Source organism: Maniola hyperantus, chromosome 3, assembly GCF_902806685.2.
Source record: "Maniola hyperantus chromosome 3, iAphHyp1.2, whole genome shotgun sequence".
Taxonomy (NCBI): domain Eukaryota; kingdom Metazoa; phylum Arthropoda; class Insecta; order Lepidoptera; family Nymphalidae; genus Maniola; species Maniola hyperantus.
In genome coordinates, this window is record NC_048538.1 from 4,029,537 (window position 1) to 4,053,186 (window position 23,650).

At 38.3% G+C, this 23,650-nt stretch overlaps 1 protein-coding gene across 1 annotated transcript; it reads right to left on the reverse strand.

The window, feature by feature from the left end:
* Positions 1-957: 957 nt before the first annotated feature.
* LOC117996494 (ubiquitin-protein ligase E3B) lies at positions 958-21,376 on the reverse strand. Its single transcript, XM_034984554.2, has 19 exons — positions 20,987-21,376; positions 19,433-19,672; positions 18,471-18,723; positions 17,739-17,927; positions 16,931-17,122; positions 14,746-15,071; positions 14,010-14,134; positions 13,338-13,509; positions 12,320-12,438; positions 11,843-12,015; positions 11,677-11,757; positions 11,122-11,320; positions 10,026-10,189; positions 9,414-9,560; positions 8,594-8,709; positions 7,015-7,144; positions 6,397-6,561; positions 5,779-5,890; positions 958-4,792 (listed from the first exon to the last, which is right to left on the reverse strand). Exons 1-19 carry the CDS (start codon positions 21,145-21,147, stop codon positions 4,620-4,622), a joined length of 3,237 nt encoding a protein of 1,078 aa, XP_034840445.1. The 5' UTR covers positions 21,148-21,376; the 3' UTR covers positions 958-4,619.
* Positions 21,377-23,650: the final 2,274 nt, after the last annotated feature.

A 23,650-nucleotide genomic window follows, 5' to 3' on the forward strand; every position in this document is an offset into this window, starting at 1 on the left:
TATTTCCGAAAAACTAACTAAAATTTGAATTTTCGCGGCTGGATCTATCAAACAACCTTAACAAACTTTCGCTCCACTCCGCTTCAGTGGAGAGGCACACTGAAGGGGGAAGCACACGTAACGAGGTTTGCGCAACCTCTAGCAAGGGTATAAGGTAAGGCCAGGGACATTTTTAGTGGAACTCGGCGAGTAGAAAAACCCACGCAGATTTCCACTACAATGTGACATGTTGAAATGTTAAGGGAACTGTGCAGAAAAAGTGCCGAAGATATCGACGCACGCTTTTCCATCTGCGGAATTCCTCTAGATTTGTCCCTAGCCTTAGGCTGCATATCCATTTTTCCACTTTTAGGGTTCCGTACCTCAAAAGGAAAAACGGAACCCTTATAGAATCACTTTGTTGTCTGTTTGTCTGTCTGTCTGTCTGTCTGTCTGTCGGTCTGTCAAGAAACCTCCAGGGTACTTCCCGTTGACCTATAATCATGAAATTTGGCAGGTAGGTAGGTCTTATAGCTGACATTCGCGGAAAAATCTGAAAACCGCGAATTTGTGGTTACATCACACAAAAAAATTTAAATTGTGGTTTTGAACTAATAATTAGTATTTTCAAATTTCGAAGGAAGATAACTATATTATCAAGTGGGGTATCATGATGCAGCCTAGTCAATTTTCATTAAACCCACGCCCCTAATCGGTTTCCACACGGCATTATACCGGAACGCATTGGCACGGCATTGCCGGTAAAGTGGTAAATAGCCACGGCCGAAGCCTAGTTTAGCGCCAACTCATTACGTGTGTATCTCGACCTTTACAACTTCTAATAAGACGGTTATATAACTTAATATATTTACAGAAATTTAGGTTTTCTTGGAAATCACTAACTGATAACAAGTTATTTAAAAAAAAAAACAAAAATAAACATTCTTTTTAGAAAAATAAATTTGAGGATTTCTAGGTTTTCCTTACTACCAGTACGTAAAAAGGAAATTCTAAAATATGTAAAAAGTTTTGAATATGTAGAAAAATTATATTGATTTCTAATCTGCATTTCTATAAAACTAGTGACTTTAAAAATTACAAAATTACCAAAGTAGTGATGAAAATTTCTCAATAACAAACCATTTGTAATTATAATTTAGAAACACCATTCCAAACTTAGGTCCTCGCTATTAAAAAATTACACACTGGTTACACATGGCTTACAATGTTACATTTTTATTAGTAAGGGCCTACTGTATGCGTCCAATAGAAGAACAGTAGGAATAATGTACATGTGTAATATGCACATACAGGATGCGGCCAAAAGTGATGAACATCGATCTTTAGAAGGAGACAGCAGATTTGTAGAGCACTGTCTCGGTCGTTAAGACCGACAAAGCGTCATATGAGTATGAGTGACAGAGACAACGCTCTACAGATCAAATGTCATTCTAAAGGCCGAGGTTCATCACTTTTGGCCGCGTACTATATCTAGCTTACTCGTACACCACTTACCGCGATCAATGCAAGCGAGATAGTAATAAGAGCAACTAATAGGTAAGTAGATAATGAGTAGAGTTAATTATAACCAATTTTTCTTCTATTTGGCATACATAGTACACAGTTTTCGTCACGAAAGATGAAACAGAACAGCGCTGTAAAGTTGAATTTACCACCGGGTATTTACCACAAAGTTAGTTTTAATATTCAATTTTAAAGTTTGAACTTCGGTGTTTTCTTCATACAAACGTAGGAGGGTAATTACTACATTATTCGATAGGTATTCTAAGCACAAAACTAAGTATTATATCAATATCGGTTAGTCTTCTCATTATCTACAGTACGCGGCAGAAAGTAATGTACATCGATCGGCCTTTAGAATGGCATATCGGCTTTGTAGAGCGTTGTTTCTGTCATACCTATATGATGTTTTGTCGGTCTCAATGACAGAGACAACGCTCTACAAATCTGCTTTCTCCTTCTAAAGGTAGATGTACATTACTTTCTGCCGCGTACTGTAGGTTAATTGATATATAAGACATCGAAAAAATATTGATTTTAAAGTTACGAGCCTCGAAAAATATTCCTATTTTAACACTAAATTTATGACAACTTTGGGCGAAAATAAATCAGATTAGATTAGGAGTGTGAAAATTCTAAAATAATTTAACATTGACATTACTTTACTTTGCAGTCATACATTTAGCTTTTTCAAAAAAACTTTATCCAAAAAAACTTTTCCTAAACCCTTTTCGCGCGCTTGATATCGGTGAAAATCATCGTGCCTCACACAATGTCAGGTGAAAAGCAAACAGGTTACCCACGTGCGCCGCCAATTGCGGTCGAGATACTGCGTCACCTTAACATGAATTTCAACTAACTTTTTATAGGTTAGACCCTTTTTGCGTAAACATGTCCTATTATAAAGACGTGCACACATCTGACATGGCACTCTGGCGCACTGACGCACAATTCGCGCTCCGATAGTCCGTCAGTGTGCGTTTAACTTAATTCTACGCAATAACCACCCACTGTTTCAACTTTAGTGACGACTATATCAATATACAGACAATTACCAACTTATACAACAAACAGTTTATTGTCTATGTACACCTATCAGTAATTTTGGACTGAGTTCGCTAATTCTTACAGTTGCATAAAATTCGTTCGTTCTTAGGCACGACGCACACCTGCAAAGGAGTGGAGTCAAGAACAGAGTCTTTTTTGATAAGTCAAGCTCGGCTTTATTTACTTTGGCATAGCGGCGGCAAATTGATTTTGAATATTTTCCGTGTTTTGTTTCATAATACCAATTTCAAACGTACATGTCAATAAAGGAGATCCCCCGAAAACCCCAAGCATTGATTAGAACAAACTGGGTATACTGCATTCAAAATAAACTGGCGTGTTTCCACATGAGACCGTCATTAACAATAACAATAGGATTAAGTCGTGGCGGGTGAATTCAAAAGCATCAACACTATGAGGTTGAACCGGCTCCTTTAAAAATTAATGGGCTATATGAGTGTTTGGTTAATTACCCCTATTGTTTACGTGGCATGTTGAATGTAATCCTATTGTTATTGCTAATGACGGTCTCAAATGGAAACACGCCAGATTTATTTCAAATGTATTATACCAACAGGTTCATTATAATGTACAGTGGACCCAACCGAAAGGGTAATGCTGAAATCAGTGGGGTATTATGAACTAAAGCTGGCAAAGTGTATTTGAAAAACCATGACTAACTGTGATTTTTACCATTGTATTTTTACAATATCAATAATATATTAAAGATAAGAAGTGGATTACTGTAATAAACTGTTACCCGGTATACAAAAAAGTTGAAAAAAAACGGACCGAATTGAGAACCACCTGATTTTTGGAAGTCGGTTAAAAAGCAAATTTTAAGAATCTGTTTGTACCAACTTGTCCCAATCAACCCTTTAGTTTAAATTGTTTTCTAAACGATTTTCTTCTCCTTGGCTCCACTCCGTAGGTATGCGGTGCTCTTTAAGCGTTGATCTCACAGACAGACTTCTACGGTTCTGAATCCGGCTTTTCGCTGCTAAAACTCTGACCTCATGAACTCCAAGGTGGGCCAGACACCTTAACTTCAATATTTAAAATGTTAGGCGTTATAGATACCTCGTGCATGCGCAAGGACTCGCAGGTGAAGTCAACTAAATACAAAATTTGGTGCGGCCTATGACGTTGATTCCACAGACAACGGTCGAAAGTTCTGCGTTCTGCGTTCACAGAAATCTGTGTGACACACAACTCTAGATCTAGAGCAGTGGGATTAAAGCCTTAATTTGTTTTAATACACTACAGTACTACCACTTCTATAAGTCGCATCAGCAAAATTCGTATGCGCAGAAAAACGCAATCTAACGCGGACTAAAACCGAACGTACACCAATGAAATACAGACCTATTGCTTTACGTTAAGACTTTAAACACAAGAACAACAGAGACTCGTGCTATCTAGCTCATAAATCGCGCGTAAAAAGGGGGGGGGGGGGCGTAGACAATACCAATAGCAGACGGACGTGCTATCATTGGCTGAGAAGATTGACAAGATGTTGAAGATTATCTAAATGATAAAAGAGCGTGGATTTGACCTGCAGCTCGTTCCAGCAACGCACAAGACTGCAAATACTATATTATACATGGCATAATCTTGTACCTATATCAAATATTTGAAAAGAGCAACCGCCGAGTTTCTTGCTGGTTCTTCTCGGCAGGAAAGGCATTCCGAACCAGTGGTAGATGCATCCGACTATTCGTAAGCACTTGTAAAAGTTTATACGAATAAAAAAGATTTTCATTTTCATTTTCATTTTTCATTGAGATATTTTCGCGCCATTCAAAAATAAGATTTCTGCGCAGGTACATCGACGTGATGAAAGTGGTAGTGCTGTGCAGTACGCGGCCGAAAGTAATGTACATCGGCCTTTTAAATGACATTTCGGCTTTTTAGAGCGTTGTCTCTTTCTCTCATACTTATATGACGTTTTGTCGGTCTCAACGACAGAGACAATGCTCTACAAATTTGCTACTTCCTTCTAAAGGTCGATGTACATTACTTTCGGTCGCGTACTGTACTAGTAATTTTTCAGTTGCATATAGCAATAGCGACTAGGAGAGTTCGAAACCAGTGTTGCTGTTGACCGCATATCGTAATTTGTCGCGCAGTGTACTTCGTTTTTGGTAGTTAGGTAGTTTTAGTAAGTTGAAACAAGTGGACGAAGTCGGTAGCCGATTGAGGGGGTCCTTCTTTCTGATTGTGAAAAAACCTCGTATGACACTACCTGCGAAGAAAAGTAACAAATCATAATTATTAAAAATTATTAAGTATAGTCCATACAAAATGAGAACTCACTCGCCATTTTAGCTCTATGTGTCAACTGTCGTGTTAAAAGTATTCACCTTTATAATGAGGACTAAAATCGTACTTTTGAGATAGCTTGGACACAAAGTTAAAATGGCTCGTGAGAACTTAAAATTTATGCATTATACCAGAGGTTCATACCGGAAACGCCCCACGGTATTAAATAGTCACGTAATGTACAAAACAGCGTTCAACATCTCAATTCATCGCCAGCCCACTACTGAGCACGTATCTCTTCTCAGAATGAGAAGCATTTAAGTCATTTTTAACTATTGGCAGACTTCTGACTTCACAAACCTTTCATAAATCATAAATTCTTTATGTTGAAAATTCGAGTATCAACAATACGTGCGGTGTTCCAAAAATTGTTAGTGAAATGAAAAATAGTTGGAATTTGAAAACAATTATTTTTAGCTTTTCAAAATATTCCCCTTCAATCCACTTATGGATTCGGGTTAACCCGCTTTCGAAACATTACAAAATGTTCAGTACGCGGCAGAAAATAACGTACATCGACTATTAGAAAGAGATAGCGGTTTTGTAGAGCATTGTCTCTGTCGTTGAGAACGACAAAACGTCACATAGGTATGAGTGACAGAGACAGCGCTCTACAAAGCCGAAATCTCATCCTGAAGGTCGACGTACATTATTTTCTGCCGCGTACTGTATCTTGCGGCAGGTAGCACGAAAAGCTTCCCGCAAGACGTCCATTGTTGCAAACAAAAGTGTGGCCGATTTACTTTTTTAAATATTTAAAAAAAAAAACTATACTCTGGTGGCCAATGGTTTTCATCAAAGAGATCTGTATTGAAAATTCCGTCAATTAAAATAGTTTCTAGAAAAAAGAGAAAGTATTTATTCTGCAGCTAACAATTTTCGGAACAACCTAGTAATTCTAAAGTTTACCTATAGTATCACCGGTGTCTTCATCGTCACCAACTTCGACGCAACGTATCGAGAAGGGAGGCTTGAGATGAGCGAATCCCAGTACCGGAGGCTTGGAACATGATGTCACGAACTAAAAGAGAGGTTTGTTACGAAATATAGTAAAATAGCTTATGCTCGCGACTTCGTCCGCGTGGACTACACAAATTTCAAACCCCTATTTCACCCCGCTAGGGGTTGAATTTGCAAATATCCTTTCTTAGAGGATGCCTACGTCATATTAACTATCTGCATGCCAATTTCAGCTCGATCCGTCCAGTAGCTTAAGCTGTGCGTTGATAGATCAGTCAGTCACCTTTTCCTTTCATATATGTATTTAGACTATTGAGTTTTTGAAGTTTAAAATATTTTTGAGCTCAATAGTATTGATCAGATTTTAAAGATTGATAACTGGGTGAATATGTGACGGATTTTCTCAGAAATCGGAAATCTCTCTGAAGAACGTCCCATAACCAACAAACTACGCGAAGCGAATCGCGGAAGCCTCCATGGTATTGCGTGTGACGAAGTCACGCAGGTCTAGCGGGACGTTATGACCACTTATTAAACGTTATGCTAGATGAAAAAAGTTATAAATACCTTAAGAAACATAGCTCGCTCGTTCTCAGTGAAGTCTCTCTGAAGAACGTCCCACAACCAACAAACTACGCGATGCGAATCGTGGAAGCCTCCATAGTATTGCGTGTGACGACGCAAGTCACGCAGGTCTAGCGGGACGTTGTCACCACTAATTAAGCGCTGAAGCTAGTTGAAAAATAACTTTATTGTTAACACACAAAAAAAATACTTAGTTAGCAACCAAAACCTAATTTTGCCTTGAAAAAACTACATTAATAATTTATTTAAATTATAACATTAGTTAGACGATTCTTTCGAAACATATTTGCACTTTTAAAATACGGTCACTTATCTGGGACATATTACACATCTTGCACAAATTAAGACAAATCTTGCTCAATACAATCCAAAAAATGTATTAATTATAAATGTCGATATTATGTTCAACCAGATAAATGTAGTAGCGGCCGAAATAAATAATAACGAATCTGTCTGGATTCTGACAATAAATTACTAAGCAACATTGTTATTTGCCAATACAATTTTTTACAAATAACAATGTTGCTGGGAACTTATCAAAAGATTAATCGACCTGGGACTTATCGATAGGATTTAATCTTGGCCACAAGAAACTCTTACCTCTGGAGTAGAAAATAAAGAAAGCCATTCCGGATTTATTATAGTTCTAAATCCTTTAATAAAAGCGTTTGTTTGGTCCTTAATTTGCGTATGCATCCGAAAGTGTGCCATCAAGTGTATATAGTTTATTCTGAAATAAAAACCACTAATTTATTATTTTTACCACAGTAACTTAGTAATTTATATTTTTGGACGCATGACGCAGGAAATCTCTATACCGATTGTAACAAAATTTTCACTGCTCGAAAGCATTACCTTAAACACTGAATCAAAATGATCATCATAATTTCAGTGATCAAAAATTACATCACTAACGATTATGTTTTTATTTGTCGATATTTCAACCCAATTTGCAAGGGTCGTGGTCACGACATCGAAAGTTAATACTGACGTTGTGAGTGTATTTTGCCGGACAGCTCGTAAAGTTCCAGCGAAAAGAACAAGAAAGAGGGTAGTTCGCTACTGCGCTTGACAGCTCTAACTTCACCACCGCACCGCAGTCCCGTCATGACAACGACCCGTGCAATAGGCTACTTGACAATTTTTTAAGTTGGTCTTAAATGGTGAATATTTGTCCTATTATATCAAAAAAATTAACACTATATTTTTTTGCGCCCTAAAAACCGTAAAACTTTAATTTAATAAAATATTTTTCTTAGACAGGTGAAAACACTGTCGGCCATGTTTGGCCGATAGATTATCTGTGCTCTGACGTCATGCATTTGTAAACAACAGTATAACCCAGGGTTATGCATTTGTAAACAACAGTATAACCCAGGGTTATACTGTTGTTTACAAATGCATGACGTCAGAGCACAGATAATCTATCGGCCAAACATGGCCGACAGTGTTTTCACCTGTCTAAGAAAAATATTTTTTTAAATTAAAGTTTTACGGTTTTTAGGGCGCAAAAAAATATAGTGTTAATTTTTTTGATATAATAGGACAAATATTAACCATTTAAGACCAACTTAAAAAAATTGTCAAGTAGCCTATTGGGTTAAAATATCGACAAATAAAACATCAAATTAATCGTGATATGTTTATCTACAATAAAATATGTCGTTAAACCACGAAATAAGCTTAAAACCATTAGATCACTAAAATCACTCCTACAACCTAAGCCTCTACCAATTTTGATCAAACTTGATTGCTTAGAAACTGGGAGTCCAAATTATAATAGCTACAACACTAAAGTTTGAGGTAAAACACATAGTTGCAGCGAAAATATTGTATATTCAGTCAATTACAATGCATACTAATATTATAAATGCGAAAGTGTGTCTGTCTGTCTGTCTGCTAGCTTTTCACGGCCCATCCGTTCAACCTATTTTGACGAAATTCTGTATAGAGATTGCATTCTGGGGAAGGTCATAGGCTACGTTTTATCCCGAAAATCAAATAGTTCCCACGGGATTTTTAAAAACCTAAATCCACGCGGACTAAGCCGCGGGCATCATCTATTAGGTAATAATTGTGACTGATAATCACAACATTCATGTAGTAATTTCATCCTGGCGAAGCTGAAAGCAAAAACAAGCGCCGAAACAATTATTATCTTATTGAAAAAGGGTTATACTTGTTTTCATTAGTAACTGGAATCGCTTTTCCGCCGGGAACTAGTTCGTGAGTTACAATTTCACCCAACCGTTCTTCGTCCACGGAAAACGTGAGTTCTAATGTTGAAATGTCACCCTGTAAATAAAGTTTCATATTATATTAAACCATTATTTTCGATATTATATCCTAGTGAATATTTCTTAATAAATTATGCAAGCTTTTACAGTGCAGTTTACGTTACGGACACAAATATAAAATTTGTAACGTAAATCGCGTCGCGGTCGAGACTGGGAGCTGCGCATACTAAAATAATGTGTATAGTCCGCAACAGTTTGAGATGGCTATCGGGGTATGAGGCGGAGGGACACCGCACACCCGCGCTCGCCCGCACCGGGTTACCGAGGGGGCTGTGCAGGTGTGCAGGGCTTTCCCTCGACCTATTGCGTACTATACGTGTGCACTCACATAAACATAGCCTAACGGTCTTCGTGAAATAGAACATCTGTAACGTTTACCTGGAAGTGCTTGATGTATGTGAGACTGCGGTACAGGTCGCGGTCTAGTGAAGGCAGCTCGTCGATCCAGCTGTACAGCGCTTGCTGCGTCTGCCCCAGCACCTGGCTCAGGAAGAACGACGCGAATGGCACGAGTACCGCACTATACCCTAGTATGTTTACCTGGAAGTGCTTGATGTAGGTGAGACTGCGGTACAGGTCGCGGTCTAGTGAAGGCAGCTCGTCGATCCAGCTGTACAGCGCTTGCTGCGTCTGCCCCAGCACCTGGCTCAGGAAGAACGACGCGAATGGCACGAGTACCGCACTATACCCTAGTATGTTTACCTGGAAGTGCTTGATGTAGGTGAGACTGCGGTACAGGTCGCGGTCTAGTGAAGGCAGCTCGTCGATCCAGCTGTACAGCGCTTGCTGCGTCTGCCCCAGCACCTGGCTCAGGAAGAACGACGCGAATGGCACGTCTACCACTATTCCCTGTAATAGACAACAAGCGACGCCATATTATCCACCCAGCCATTCTGTAGTTTTTGACATAAAAATATTTCTCTGTGCAAAAAAATGTTCAATTTATTTAGCTTTAAAACATGATGAATCAGTACCCTCAGTACCCATATTATAAATGTGAAAGTGTGTTTGTTTGTCCTTCAATCACGTCGCAAGAAAGCGACGGATCGACGTGATTTTTTGCATGGGCATAGTTAAAGACCTGGAGAGTGACATAGGCTACTTTTATCCCGGGAAATCAAAGAGTTCCCACGGGATTTTTAAAAATCTAGCATCAGCTAGTAAATAATAAATCGATTTTTGTACCAATCCTAATAAACTACGCAAACTTAAAAATTCAATACATTGCAACGGAAGTCACCACAACGCGAATAAAATGTGAGCAGTTTTAATACAAAATACGGTTCAGAAGTGGGATAACCTCAACCAGCTCACCTCATACACAGCCTTCCCCAGCATTCGGCCGATGAATTCAAACAGCTGCAAGTGGTTCTCTTGCAGGCACGACGTGGGCGAGGGGTACAGTCGCTCCTCGCTTGTCACACGGAACAGGTTTAGAGACGGGTCAAAAACGCGTTTGATAGTCTCTTCCAGGAACTCTGCAAAGAAGAAAAGAGAACCACAAGCTCGTCATAACCAAGAGAAAAAATATACAGTCAATGTCGGTCTTATTGCGCTTGACAGAGCGGTTGTGGTCGTAACTTGAGTGTTGTTACAGTACGCGGCCGAAAGTAATGTACATCGACCTTTAGAATGACTTTTCGGCTTTGTAGAGCGCTGTCTCTGTCACTCATACCTATATGACATTTTGTCGGTCTCAACGACAGGAACAACGCTCTATAAATCTGATGTCTCCTTCTAAAGGTACATAGATACATTACTTCCGGCCGCGTACTGTACACAGTCAGTACTGATATTCATAATGATACATTGTTTATCAGTAGAATATTTTGTTGTTACAAGCAGGACTGATTCAATCACAATCTAAATATATAAAAGCAAAAGGTGACTGACTGACTGACTGATTTATCAACGCACAGCTCAAACTACTGGACGGATCGGGCTGAAATTTGGCATGCGGATAGCTATTATGACGTAGGCATCCGCTAATAAATGATTTTTGAAAATTCAACCCCTAAGGGGGTGAAATAGGGGTTTGAAATTTGTGTAGTCCACGCGGACGAAGTCGCGAGCATGAGCTAGTTTGTGAATATGACAGCAAGAGCGCAGCAAGCAGAATTTTTGTGGACGGAATAATTTATATGGATATTGTACAAAATATGCGCCAGCAAAGTGGGTTTGTAAGGTGACAGCCTGAAGTTTAGTCAAGCTAGGTATGCACCTTGTTCTTCTGAACTACTTAAATGGAGACGTTGTCTAGTCGCGTAGGGGTTCCCACACATTTCCGCGCTGCATTCGCGAATATTATTGTATACAAGCTTAACGCCAGAATCACCAGTTTCTTGTACCCATTGCTCTACCAATCTGTTCCTCATTCGATGCTCTAAGTCTATAGAACAGCACAACTTGCCTTTGAACACTCCGTCCTGGTCGATGCCGGCCTCGTCCAAGCCCTGCTCGTTAATGAACCGCACTCGCACTACACCCCGTAGCGCCCTGCTCGGCAAAGCCGCCAGCTGTCTGTACCCATCCTCCACTAGTCTATTTCTCCGGACCGTTACAAGTGTGGATCGACCTCCACATGCTCGTTCAGTGAGACCAAGTACAACCTAAAAAGAATTTAAGACATTATAGCGCGATTCAATACGCTACAGCGACACCTATGATTAATGAACGTTAACTTCACTAACAGAAAACCATATTAGGCTGGGTATCAACTATGTCCGTGCATCTATAGCACTCCACGTTCGTATAAGTCCCGCAAATTGCTATTGCGCTGGAACCATGTCTCATTAACATCGAAATGACGTCATTTTGACGTATATTTAAGTAAAAATATACCATCAGCTCGAAACTTCAGTCTAGTGCTGACGTCACTAAAATGGCGGCCACGCGTATAAGCAATTTGCGGGACTTATATCCAAATTATTCCATATTGTTTATATGATTAAAATCTCGTCTTTACCTTCTCATCAGCCACTGCACGTCGAAACAACCTCACCCGTTCTCCATGAGCAATCATATGAGGAGTCTTTTGTACCAGCACCTGTATAGAGTCGTAAATATATTACCCACTGTTCTGTAGCATAGATAGATTTTTATAGTTATTTTGATGGATAAAAAACCCTCACCTGCTGTGGTTTTTTGCCTTTCTCGAGGTCGGCCATGAACTGCGAGTCGCGTATGTCGCGTACGAGCCAGTGCTGACTGGGCGCGTACGCACGCCGACAGTCGCGCCGGTACAGCGCCAGCAGCAGCGTATGCAGCGACGAGAACACTGAGTTACTTTGGATCGTCTTCAGATCTACAATCAAACAGAACTCGTCTCTCAGGAAGAGGAGCCTAATAAACAAAATTCGTCGAGGAATATAACGCTGAGAGAAAAAGACCGAGAGAGAAATGACTTTGAGCTCTTGTCGTGGTTGGCCATAAATTCCGCGACGCGTATGTCACGCACGTATAGTGCGTGAAAAAAATGTTAGACAGAGCAATCGTGCGGTAACCGCAAACAAGCGTCCCGGGATCTCCATAGTAATGCCGGGACATTTACCACGAGATCAAAGGCGTCGGACGACTGTATCTCCTTATACTGCGGTACTAGTACTCACCAAATAATTGTGCAATAATGGATTTATAGATGAACATGTTCAGAAAGTGTGACATGTTCACAAAATCCTGCAACTTGAAAGGATCCTGCTTTTCATACATTTCCATGTCATCTAATATCCTGAAATATGATAATTAATAAGCCGTATAATCTCCATCGAAAATAAGGAAGTGTGAATTATATTCGGGGATATCAAAAGAAGAGCGAATAAGCGTCTTCTAGGCAGGCGTGCCCAACCTTAAGCCTAATCTATACTTAATATTATAAATGCGAAAGTGTGTCTGTCTGTCTGCTAGCTTTTCACGGCCCGACAGTTTAACGGATTTTTATGAAATTTGGTACAGAGTTAGCTTACATCCCGGGGAAGGACATAGGCTACTTTTAATCCCGGAAAATTAAAGAATTCCCACGGGATTTTTAAAATACCTAAATCCACGCGGGCAAAGTCGCGGGCATCATCTAGTACCTAATATTTGGTATGATTGCAGTCGAGCACATGCTTATATCGTTAAAAACCCCCAATAAATAAATGGGATAGTAAAATATTTTTAACTTTCTTGGATGCCTGCGACTTCTTTCGCGTAGTTTTTTTCCTACCGAGAAGAGGTTATAGGTAGGCTAAAGATGTTAAAGTCAAAGCCAAATCATTGATGCAAATTGGGTACTATTATTGAAGACTTTCTGATTGTAAATTGCTGAATTTGCAATACAATGACGTAGTGGTGATATTTAATTACGCAAACATAAAACTTACGCGACGCAAGATGCTAACTAATCTAAATATATAAAAGGAAAAGGTGACTGACTGACTGACTGATCTATCAACGCACAGCTCAATTTACGGGACGGATCGAGCTGAAATTTGGCATGCAGATAGGTATTATGACGTAGGCATCCGCTAAGAAAAGATTTTTGAAAACTCAACCCCTAAGGGCGTGAAATAGGGGTTTAAAATTTGTGTAGTCCACGCGGACGAAGTCGCGAGCATAAACTAGTTATTGTATAATTTGATTACTCACGTAACATAATGTGTCATGCAGTCACTAAACAGAATGAGCATCTGAAACTCGGGCGCCGAGGCTTTAGTGTTAAGTGCCAGGAGATCTAGAAAAGCCTTCAGTCCACTGTTGGGTCCCAACGTGCATAGAAATTGCCACAAAGAATATAGTATTTCATCCTGGTTGCAGAGACCTGGAAAAAATACAATAGCAATACTTCTAATATTATTTTTGCAATTTCAATGAGTCGAGCGCCATAAACAATCAAAAAATTTCCGCAAGTGCCAACAACAACTGTACAAAGTTTCAACTGAATCGAATGAAAGGTGGACAAATTCATAGAAGACAAACACAAAATTCAGGTATGGATTGCAGTATTATCATTATTCCTTGAGAAACTTTAGACCCAAAAAGAACAAGCTATTTTCTAATTATTCAGTTAAGTAAATCTATTTAAATATATAAAACAAAAAGTGACTGATCTATCAACACAGCAGAGCTCAAACTACTGGACGGATCGGGCTGAAATTTGTCATGCAGATAGTTATTATGACGTAGACGTCCGCTAAGAAAGGATTTTTGAAAGTTCAACCCTTAAGGGGGTAAAACAGGGGTTAGAAATTTTTGTCCACGAGGACAAAGGCGTGGGCATAAGCCAGTATCTTATAAAACATTGTTTTATATCTTACTTACCAGTCAATATATCTAATTTAACTTGCGACATAGTCTGTAGCGCCGTATGATACATAGAACAAATTAATGCTACTTTTGTACAATCTGGTGATCCCAATTTTCTAAAGTTTTTACTTGAATTGGATCTGAAAAGAATTTTTTATAAAATAATAGCATTCACATAGCAGAACTTGCGACGTTCTGCGCGTGGAAACATTCGAAACGTAGCTGTGTTCAGAGCGGCCATAAAGATTGCCGAGGACGGTACATACGAGTTACAGACCCCTACTGGATTGAGGCGGAGCAAGAGTTTTTTTTTTAAAGAATATCAGCCATGTTAATCATGACTAACATTTTCCTTTCCCCGCCAACTTAGCGTACAACTTGTGCTAGGAGTAGGTACGACTATAATGCAACGGGTGAGGTTTGAATCGACGATCTTTCGGATTTCAGTCCGCTCCTTTAACCGTTGAGCTATTGAGGCTCAAAGCAGTGGCGTGTGGAAGTCCCTACAAGAGACCTATGTCCAGCAGTGGACGTCTATCGGTTGATAATGGTGATGATGTCCATAAATTTTATTGGACTAAAATTACTGAACTTGAAGATTGCAGAAACTTTAAAGCTCTTTCAACTTGCCTAATATGGATCAAAAAATTTTGGCACCAAATTCGAATGACATTAATGACAGTCTCTTATTCGACCTAGAAACTCTCAGATTTAGATTGGATCCACTTTTTAGTATTGTACATGAACTCACCTACTAGTCCTAGCTTCTATGGCTCGCCTGATAAATGAGGCAGGATTACTGCTCTGAACAGGCGTCGAGGGTTGAGAGGGTCCTGCCCCCTCCTCCCCAGTTATACCAGCATCTAACATCTCCTTCAATGGTATCCCCAGTAGCTTCTTCAGCAACGGAGTGCCCCACAGCAGAGACAGCTGTATCCTCATGTTTGCCATAGCAGGTGGTAAGTACGCGTCGAAGCCCTGCGCAAACCAGCCCAGGACAGGGTGCCAATTGCTGAGGTTGCCCTTCTTGCACACCACATACTGCTGGCAGCAGTCGAGGAAGCGGCTCACTACTAACTGTAATAGAAATACTCGTTTTGTTTACATTGTTTAAAAACATGGTACGCGACAGATCGAAACGGCAATCGGGGAGGGAACGCCCCGCACATCAAAAATCCCCCACGCTAACTCGGTACGGGCGAGCGCGGGTGACGTGCGGGTGTGCGGGTCATCCCCCCGATCGCCATCTCGACCTGTCGCTATAGTCGGGCTAATTTCGAATCATCATGTGAGTCTAGGCAGTTATATATTTAACATGGTTATGGTCAGGGACAAGACTTTTACTTCTCACCTGAAGGTAAGTGATGATGCAGTCTGAGATGGTAGTACCATTAAACCTTATATCCCTTACCTTATATCCTATATCCTATAAACCTTATATCCTATATTATTCCTGCCTTATATCCTATATTACCTTATATCCTACCTTATATCCTATATCCTATAAACTAGTGGTGTCAAATACTGTTAAACTTACATAATATAATATCAATAATTGTTATTAAAATTTATTGATAAATAAACACGTTAAAAATATAACACTGACTAAAAAAAAAAAAAAAAACACGATACCTACCCCACTTGATTTCATCTTACTTTGAAAATTGAAAACACTACTTTCATGAATACATTTCAATTTATTTTTGGTGATGTAACCAAACGAGTCGCAGGGAGCCGCTGGATTCAGGCGCCGCAAGACCGTGACGTGTGGAGTGGAAGTCACTCCAAGAGACTTATGTCCAGCAGTGGACGTCTATCGGTTGATGATGATGATGATGACGTGACCAGAAATTACGGTTTTAAAATTTTCCCCCTTGCGTGTGCTATAAAACCTAGGTACCTACCTACCTGATAAATTCATGATTCAAGGTCCATATGGGAAGTACCCTGTAGGTTTCTTGACAGACAGACAGACAGACGGACGCACAGACAGACGGACGGACGGACGCACAGACAGACGGACGGATGGACGCACAGACAGACGGACGGACGGACGCACAGACAGACGGACGGACGGACGCACAGACAGACAGACGGACGGACAGACAACGAAGTGAGCAAAATAAACTACACCATCAAATTACCCGAAAAAATAAACTAGCAAAAAGTCTATGAACGCGCACTATCGTTAATCGAACAGTATCGGTAATAAACAGAAATAACAAAAATTTCGACTATTGTATTATTTATGTATCAAATCAAAGCATCAACAAAAATAACAAAATTATTTAACTTATTTATTAACACTTCGTAGGTATTCGATGGGAACAACAAAATCATTTGATATGCAAAATTTATCATCATATCGATGTGGTGCTATTTAACATTAGTTGACTTGCTATTTTTAACCATATTCAATGCATCGGTATTTTTAGCGCATGACGTAATCGGCCGCAATCGGTAGGTATAATGTCGTCGCGCGCGCGTTTTGCACCGCGCGCCCCCTTCGAAATTTAATTTCCTGGAATCTTCGCGCTACCTACTTAAGTACCTACTGCAGCTACTTAGAACGTAGGTATAGGTCCTAACTATAATAATTTGTATTTTTTGATTTAATAATATTTTTTTATTTAAAATTGTTAAGTTTTAGTATCGCAGTTAATCAACAAACTTTAATATGTGTTAAATTAACAGGTTAATAAATAAATTGGTCACCTCTACTATAAACCTTATATCCTATATTATTATTGGTCTACGGTCCAAGCCTCCCACCAGACCAAAACTGACTTACCACAAATGTAGGATGGGATGCGTAGTTGCCCTCCAGAGTGTTGAGTACAATGCTTGAATGGCTGAATGCTCATATCCTAATCCGCGCTCAAGAACTTCACGCATTTGTCGACATGCCGTGCGATTTGACTCTGCTATTGACTTACCACAAATGTAGGATAGTATGTGGTGGGTTGCGCATGCTCTCTCTCGCAGTAGGCGAGCTGAATGAGGTTGGCGAGCAGACACAGCGCGTAGTTGCCCTCCAGAGTGTTGAACACGATGCGCATGTTCTGATCCGCGCTCAGGAACTCCACGCATTTGTCGAACAAGCCGTGCGTTCTGAACGCTGCTATTGACTGTAAAGTATGCCCGTAAATTGAGTTACAAGAGACCTATCGAACTCAAAAACATATAATGTAGTTTAAGTGTGTAATTCTGTGGGCGGTTCTGTGACAAATAAAATAAAAAATAAAACAATTTAATGAATAATTGCAGGATGAGCTTACAGATATAAAAAGTCCATGGAAATGTCAGCTCAACCACGATTATTGTGATTATGAAATGTAAGCGATTTATATATTGTGGCTAATTTAATTGTACACATTCTCTGAACTAAACTAAATTGAAAGGTGTAAATGTTTTCCATCCTTTTCATAATGCTCCCCACAAAAAAGAATAGCACTATAGACCTGTCAGTTAGACACTTTATCTGTATAAGTAATGTTTTAGAATACAATGTGAAAGGACTTATGTACAAACATCTAAGAATTAATCTGCTTAGCATAATTTTTAAAATCGCTTTTTCCTAATTTCAGTAAACAGAGATTTTAAATTTAAGAAAAAACCTGTATGCACGTTGCAACTTTTTCAAGTGATCAGCAAACTTATATTTACTGCAAAACTTCAATGTATTAGTAGTTGCAAAAACATAATGTTATTGCTCGTATAATTAACAAATTAAATAGCATGTACCTCAGGTGATATTTGCTGCATGTGGAACACCAACGTCGGCACAGATAGAATCTGTATTATGTACATTGTGAGGAGTTTCTCAGAAAACTGTGCGGACACCAGAGGCCTCAACGAAAGTGTTATGATGGCAGTCAGTGATATATTCTTCAAGCTAACTTTCTCGCGACAAAGACCTCGGAGTAGAATCGACTGTTGAAAACAAGAAATACAAATATAAACTAGCATAAACCCTAATTTACATGGAACAAAAATAATTAAATATTGTATGTAAAATACGCGACAGGTTGAAATACGTAAGTGTATGTATGTATACACTTTATTGCACAGAAACACAAATGACAGGTTACAAAATGAAATCTAAAAAAGTAGGTACAAAAAGGCGGTCTAATCGCTAAATAGCGATCTCTTCCAGACAACCTTAACGCTAGGGAGAAAACGAACAAATGGACAATGGGAGGTGGTGGAGGTGAAATAGCAATCAGGGAGGGAACACTTCGCACAGCTCCCGCCGGTGCGGGCGAGCGCGGGTGACGTGCGGGTGTGTGGGGTGGCCCCCTGCCTCATAACCTGATTGCCTATATTGACAAAATGGTGGCTTACGTCCATCATATTTTTTATATGTCACAGCAAATCAACCTCAATAAGTAAAATTAACCTTAATAATCAAAATATACTCAACCATTTGAATTCAGCAAGATAATAAAAAACCGGCCAAGTGTGTTACCTTCTTACCTTAAGTGTTAAATAATAGCCTCTATGAAACAGTGAACCCATAACATTAGCACACAGCTGAGTCATGCCTCCTCTGAGCTTCTCAAAGTTTTTAAGCCTCGTCAGTGCCCATGTGTTGGTAGCTGTAAAGGCTAATAAGGTGTGCAGGTGAATGAGTATGCTCTGCATTTCTAAAGGGGACTCCGGCTTTAGCTCTTCAAGGTACTGACAGCATTTGTATAATAGGTCTTTTATGTGAGCTATCCATCGCAAACTGAAAAATAATAAAAATATGTTTTTAAAGGTTTAGGTCAATTTTTAATGTATAATAAACAAGCAAATCAGAAGGCTTATTATCCATCCATTTAAAAATGTCATAATCAGTAGTTTTGAGACATTTTAAGCACAAAGTTACTTCAGAAGGGAAACGGGTTCATAGTAATGCTCTCAACACTAAGGCCTAAGTTAGAAAAAGGTTACAGGACATCAGCTATAAATGAGCGTTTTGAAAGGATAAGAGAAGATATCTTCTAGTCAAATATAAGGCCCAAGAAGCATTGTTGTTGCTGCATTGCATACATAAGAAAATATTCTATTATTCTTTCCATTTTGGGAAATCATCAAACTGTCTATATATGTTAATTTCTATTATAGTTGCCAACAGAGTGTAACTTTATCCATACTAATATTATAAATGCGAAATTTTGATGAAATTTGGAACAGAGTTAGCTTACATTCCGGGGACGGACATAGGCCTTTTTATCCTGGAAAATTTCAGAGTTCCGGTGGGATTTAAAAAAATAAATATACGCGAACGAAGTCGCGGGCATCATCTAGTTGTATAACAAAAATATGAAGAACTAAATAAAATTGAACAAAAAATGGTGCAAATTCATTTCTACACAAATCACAGACTTTAATGAGCTCATTTTGGGATAGTATTACCCCAACACAGTTTTTTAAGGCATAAGTATGTCACATACCTGTATTCTTTATTCAGAAACACACCAACATAAGATATCTTAACTGACTCAGAGTGCAAACTCTGCACAATATATTTGCACAGCTTCTCAAATCTCTTTTTATCTCTCTGCTGTTTGAAGATAAGGAAGAGGCGGCAAGCCACTCTGTATACCTCCAAAGCCTGAACAAGTTCTGGTGGTTGGGATTCATCTTGGGAACTTTGACTTTGTGGCTCGGGCAGGAGTCTGTCAAAATCATCCCTGGAAGAATTTAAATTGCATTATTTTCTACAAGTGCACAGTACGCGGCCGAAAGTGATGAACATCAGCCTTTAGAATGACATGTCATCTTTGTAGAGCATTCTCTGTCACTCATACCCATATGCTTTGTCGGTCTATACAAACGAGACAGTGCTAAATATGAAGAAGACAGTGCTAAGTATAAATCTGCTGTCTTCTAAATATTGATGTTCATCACTTTTGGCCACATACTGTATTGCAGCATATTGTGATTAATTTTATTGTACCTATACTTAATCTCTAGACTAAATACTAACTAAATAAATATAACTAACTAAATTGACATCTAAATGTAGTGCTATCCTTTTTTTGCAGGGTACTTTATGACAGGGATAGAAATACATTAATACATTATAGACCTGTCACTTTTGTATAGAGATTGTGTAAAACCAGAATCAGCTGTTGCAATATGAACAGTGACATAAAGGTGTGGAGGCTTGTTCTACCATTCAGGCGCAAAATAGAGGAGTTTGCTGAGAGATTCCACTCAATTCAATATGTAATAATAACAGTATGTGTGACTAATACTTGTTGAGGTTTATTTCGACTCTCAAGCAATTTTATATTTGAATTTAATCATAATTTAGTCAATCAATAGAAATAAAAGGGAACTGTGTGTGACAGACAACGCAGAGATTAAACCAGTGGATCTAGAAACTTGAAATTTTGTGGGTTCTCTATAATGTACCTGCACTAAGAAATTTTAAGAAAATCTAATGAGTTATGGGTCTTTTAAAATACCTAAATCCATGTAGACAGTTGTGGACTTTCCCTAGTCTATATATATAAAAGGATATATATAAAAAAGGATATATATATAAAAGGTGACTGACTGATTTATCAAACTACTGGACGGATCGGGCTGAAATTTGGCATGCAGATAGCTATTATGACATAGACATCCGCTAAGAAAGGATTTTCGAAAATTCAACCCCTGAGGAGGTAATATAGAGGTTTGAAATTTTTCAAGTTAACAGAGAAGTCGCAAGCATAAGCTAGTTTTAGTGTAATATCTAAGTATATTAGGTCATTATTTGGATGTTATTGTTTTATTTGATACTGGAAACTTCCTCCTTGGATGTATGTTGTGTTAATACTTATTATGATTTAAATATTTTATTGACTTCTTCATGAACTGTTCTAAGTGATAGTGAAAATCGTATTCAAATCCAATAAGAAGTCTAACATTTAGAAATGAATACACAGATACATGCAAATATTCTGAAAGCTAATTATAGCTTAAAGATCTACTTATTAGGTATATCGTGTACTTACAAAATGAGCTTAATGAATCTATGTCTCGCAAGCCAACCGCGCACAATTGCCTGTATTTTAACAGCAGACTGTTCTCGCTTCTTTTCCAGCGCGCGTTCCTCTCGTGCAGCTTTTGTCTGCTCCAGGAACGTATCCTTGCTGGTTATGGATTTCGAAAACATCTTCAACCGTTGTATTGCACAAATTATCGCTTTGTTTTCTTTTCGGACCTACTAACTGTCAGGACGAGCCATTTCGATTCATGGTAAATTCACAAACTTAACACGGCAACAAAAGCATATAGAGCAAGGAATCCAAGAAATTCCCTTGAGCGCTATATCATATCGCTGAAGAGGGTTTATTTTCTTTGATTTCTTATTTTTTCATTTTTACTGGCTCTCTCCTTGAGAAATTGAATACAATTTTTGACATTTGACATCACAGGCCAATAACATATTTGACATCATCAAAGAGTATTTGTTTGACATTGACGTTCCGTTTCAGTCATTTTTTTAACTGGTTTTAAGGCTCTGGGTTCTAGCCTTTTTGAGCCTGACGTTCCAGTCAGTGTTGCACAATGCAAAATATATTTTATAAAAAAAAATATTCATAGTCCACCCTTCACGCCTTTAGATTTTAGTATTTTAGGTTTAAGCACGTGCTCCTATTGCGCGAGGAGGATTCCAGGCAACGTTCGAGAAAATTTTCATAGATGGCGCTGTACACTACCACTACTTCCACTACTAAAGATGAAAAAAAGAAAAATAAATACCTAACTATATCTATATGATCTATGCTTTACATTTTTAAATTTAAATCTGATGCTAACTATCTACGGATGCGAAATTAATTAATTACTTCTATTATAGTTAACAGATTTTGTGGGAAAGCAAAATTTTTTACAAAAAAAATAAAACCGACTTCGATACACAAACACTAAAAATTGAAAAATAATTTAATTTATTACCGACTATATTGTGTATACAAGAGTTAATATAGTTCCATAATAATACTTTTTGGTGCCGGTTTCAATTAGCTTTAGCTGCGCGAATCGTCTAAACTTCATATTTTTATGAGACTCCACAATGGCACCAATTGGCACCGACCCCAAAAAATATTAATATGGAACTATATTAACTCTTGTATACATAATATATTCGGTAATAAATTAAATTATTTTTCAATTTTTAGTGTTTGTGTATCGAAGTCGGTTTTTATTTTTTTTGTAAAAAAAATTTATTTCACAATTTTTAGTGGCCTCATGGTATTAAAATATGCTATGCCTGGTTAAAAATCTACTGTTTACTAAGCTATTACACTGATCGCGAGCAATTTACTCTTATCCGTTGAGGAGTTCCATTATCTATCTTCGAAGAAGTTTTTTTTTTTTTTTTATGTTCATCAGATCTTCGCCAAATTTAAATGGGATCAACTTTGAAGTATACCCTTTCAAATAAAAAAAAAATTACAAAATCGGTCCAGGCGTCTTCGAGTAATCCGGTAACATACATTTAAAAAAAAAAAAAAAGATTCCGACGAATTGAGAACCTCCTCATTTTTTTGAAGTCAGTTAAAAAGGACTATCTCGTAAAAAAAAAAAGAATAATAGGACGTAGGTACGTTTAGGCATCTATTAGGATAACGCATTTCTATACTCCTATTGGAAGGAATTTGGGTACCGAAAATCATTGGACCACATCCCATGGCTACGGAACTCCAAATAGCCCCTATAAAAGCTATCTCTCGGTCGCAGTGCTTTTTGTACCTTATCAATTCAAAGATTGTTATCGATAAGATCGCCCATTATCATTTCATCAAGAATGCAGTTTCGAATTTTGAGACGGAAAAACAACTACAATACAAACTTGATCTGGTGGTTCAACTAATTGGTTTTTCGTAGAGCCAACATTTATACAGCCCTATATAGTTAGCAATTAGCGTAGCCAAATGACATTTGGTACCTTTCGTACAAGGAAAGTACTTAAATCGAGTTCCCAATCTTCGAGACATGAACGTAAAAACGATAGATAACTACCTACGTATGCGTATTTTTATTTTGCGTTCTTTTAACAGCTTATCCTAAGGTTAGGTTCACACTTTGTCGCAAGAAGTTGTAGTTCTTATTTAAAGGTAGTTACGTGTTCAGATTTTTTCATTTAAGTATACCTAAACAGTGACCTATGTAGAATAAGTTTAGTAAATTATTAAAGTTTAAGGGCGATACTAACTATTTAGCAATGCATGACGTGATTTCTAATAGATCTACCTATAGTGAGAGAGCCAGTGCGTGCCAGACCTTCCTTATTTTATAAAAGCTGAAGGTTTCTCTGCGTATTGTCCCCAACACTGGGAGGAACGTTTGCACGAACATTTACCTAAGTATTAATTATACTAAGAACCGAATTCGATACCGATATTAAGGTGAGATTTCGTATCAATACACCAGAGTGGTCATGCAGTTTTTACAACTCCATGTTTTTAATGTTAAACCATTTAAAGATACCAATCTTGTAAACACCGAGACGGTTTAATAGCCTCTTATCAGATATCGACAATCAATTTTATATCTTTATACAATTCTTACAAAATGAAGCTCTGTTACCAAATAAGTATAACTACTTAGTACTAACTTGTTAATTCATGTGTATGTAACTTTAATCAATATTTAATTACAGTGTGCACTCT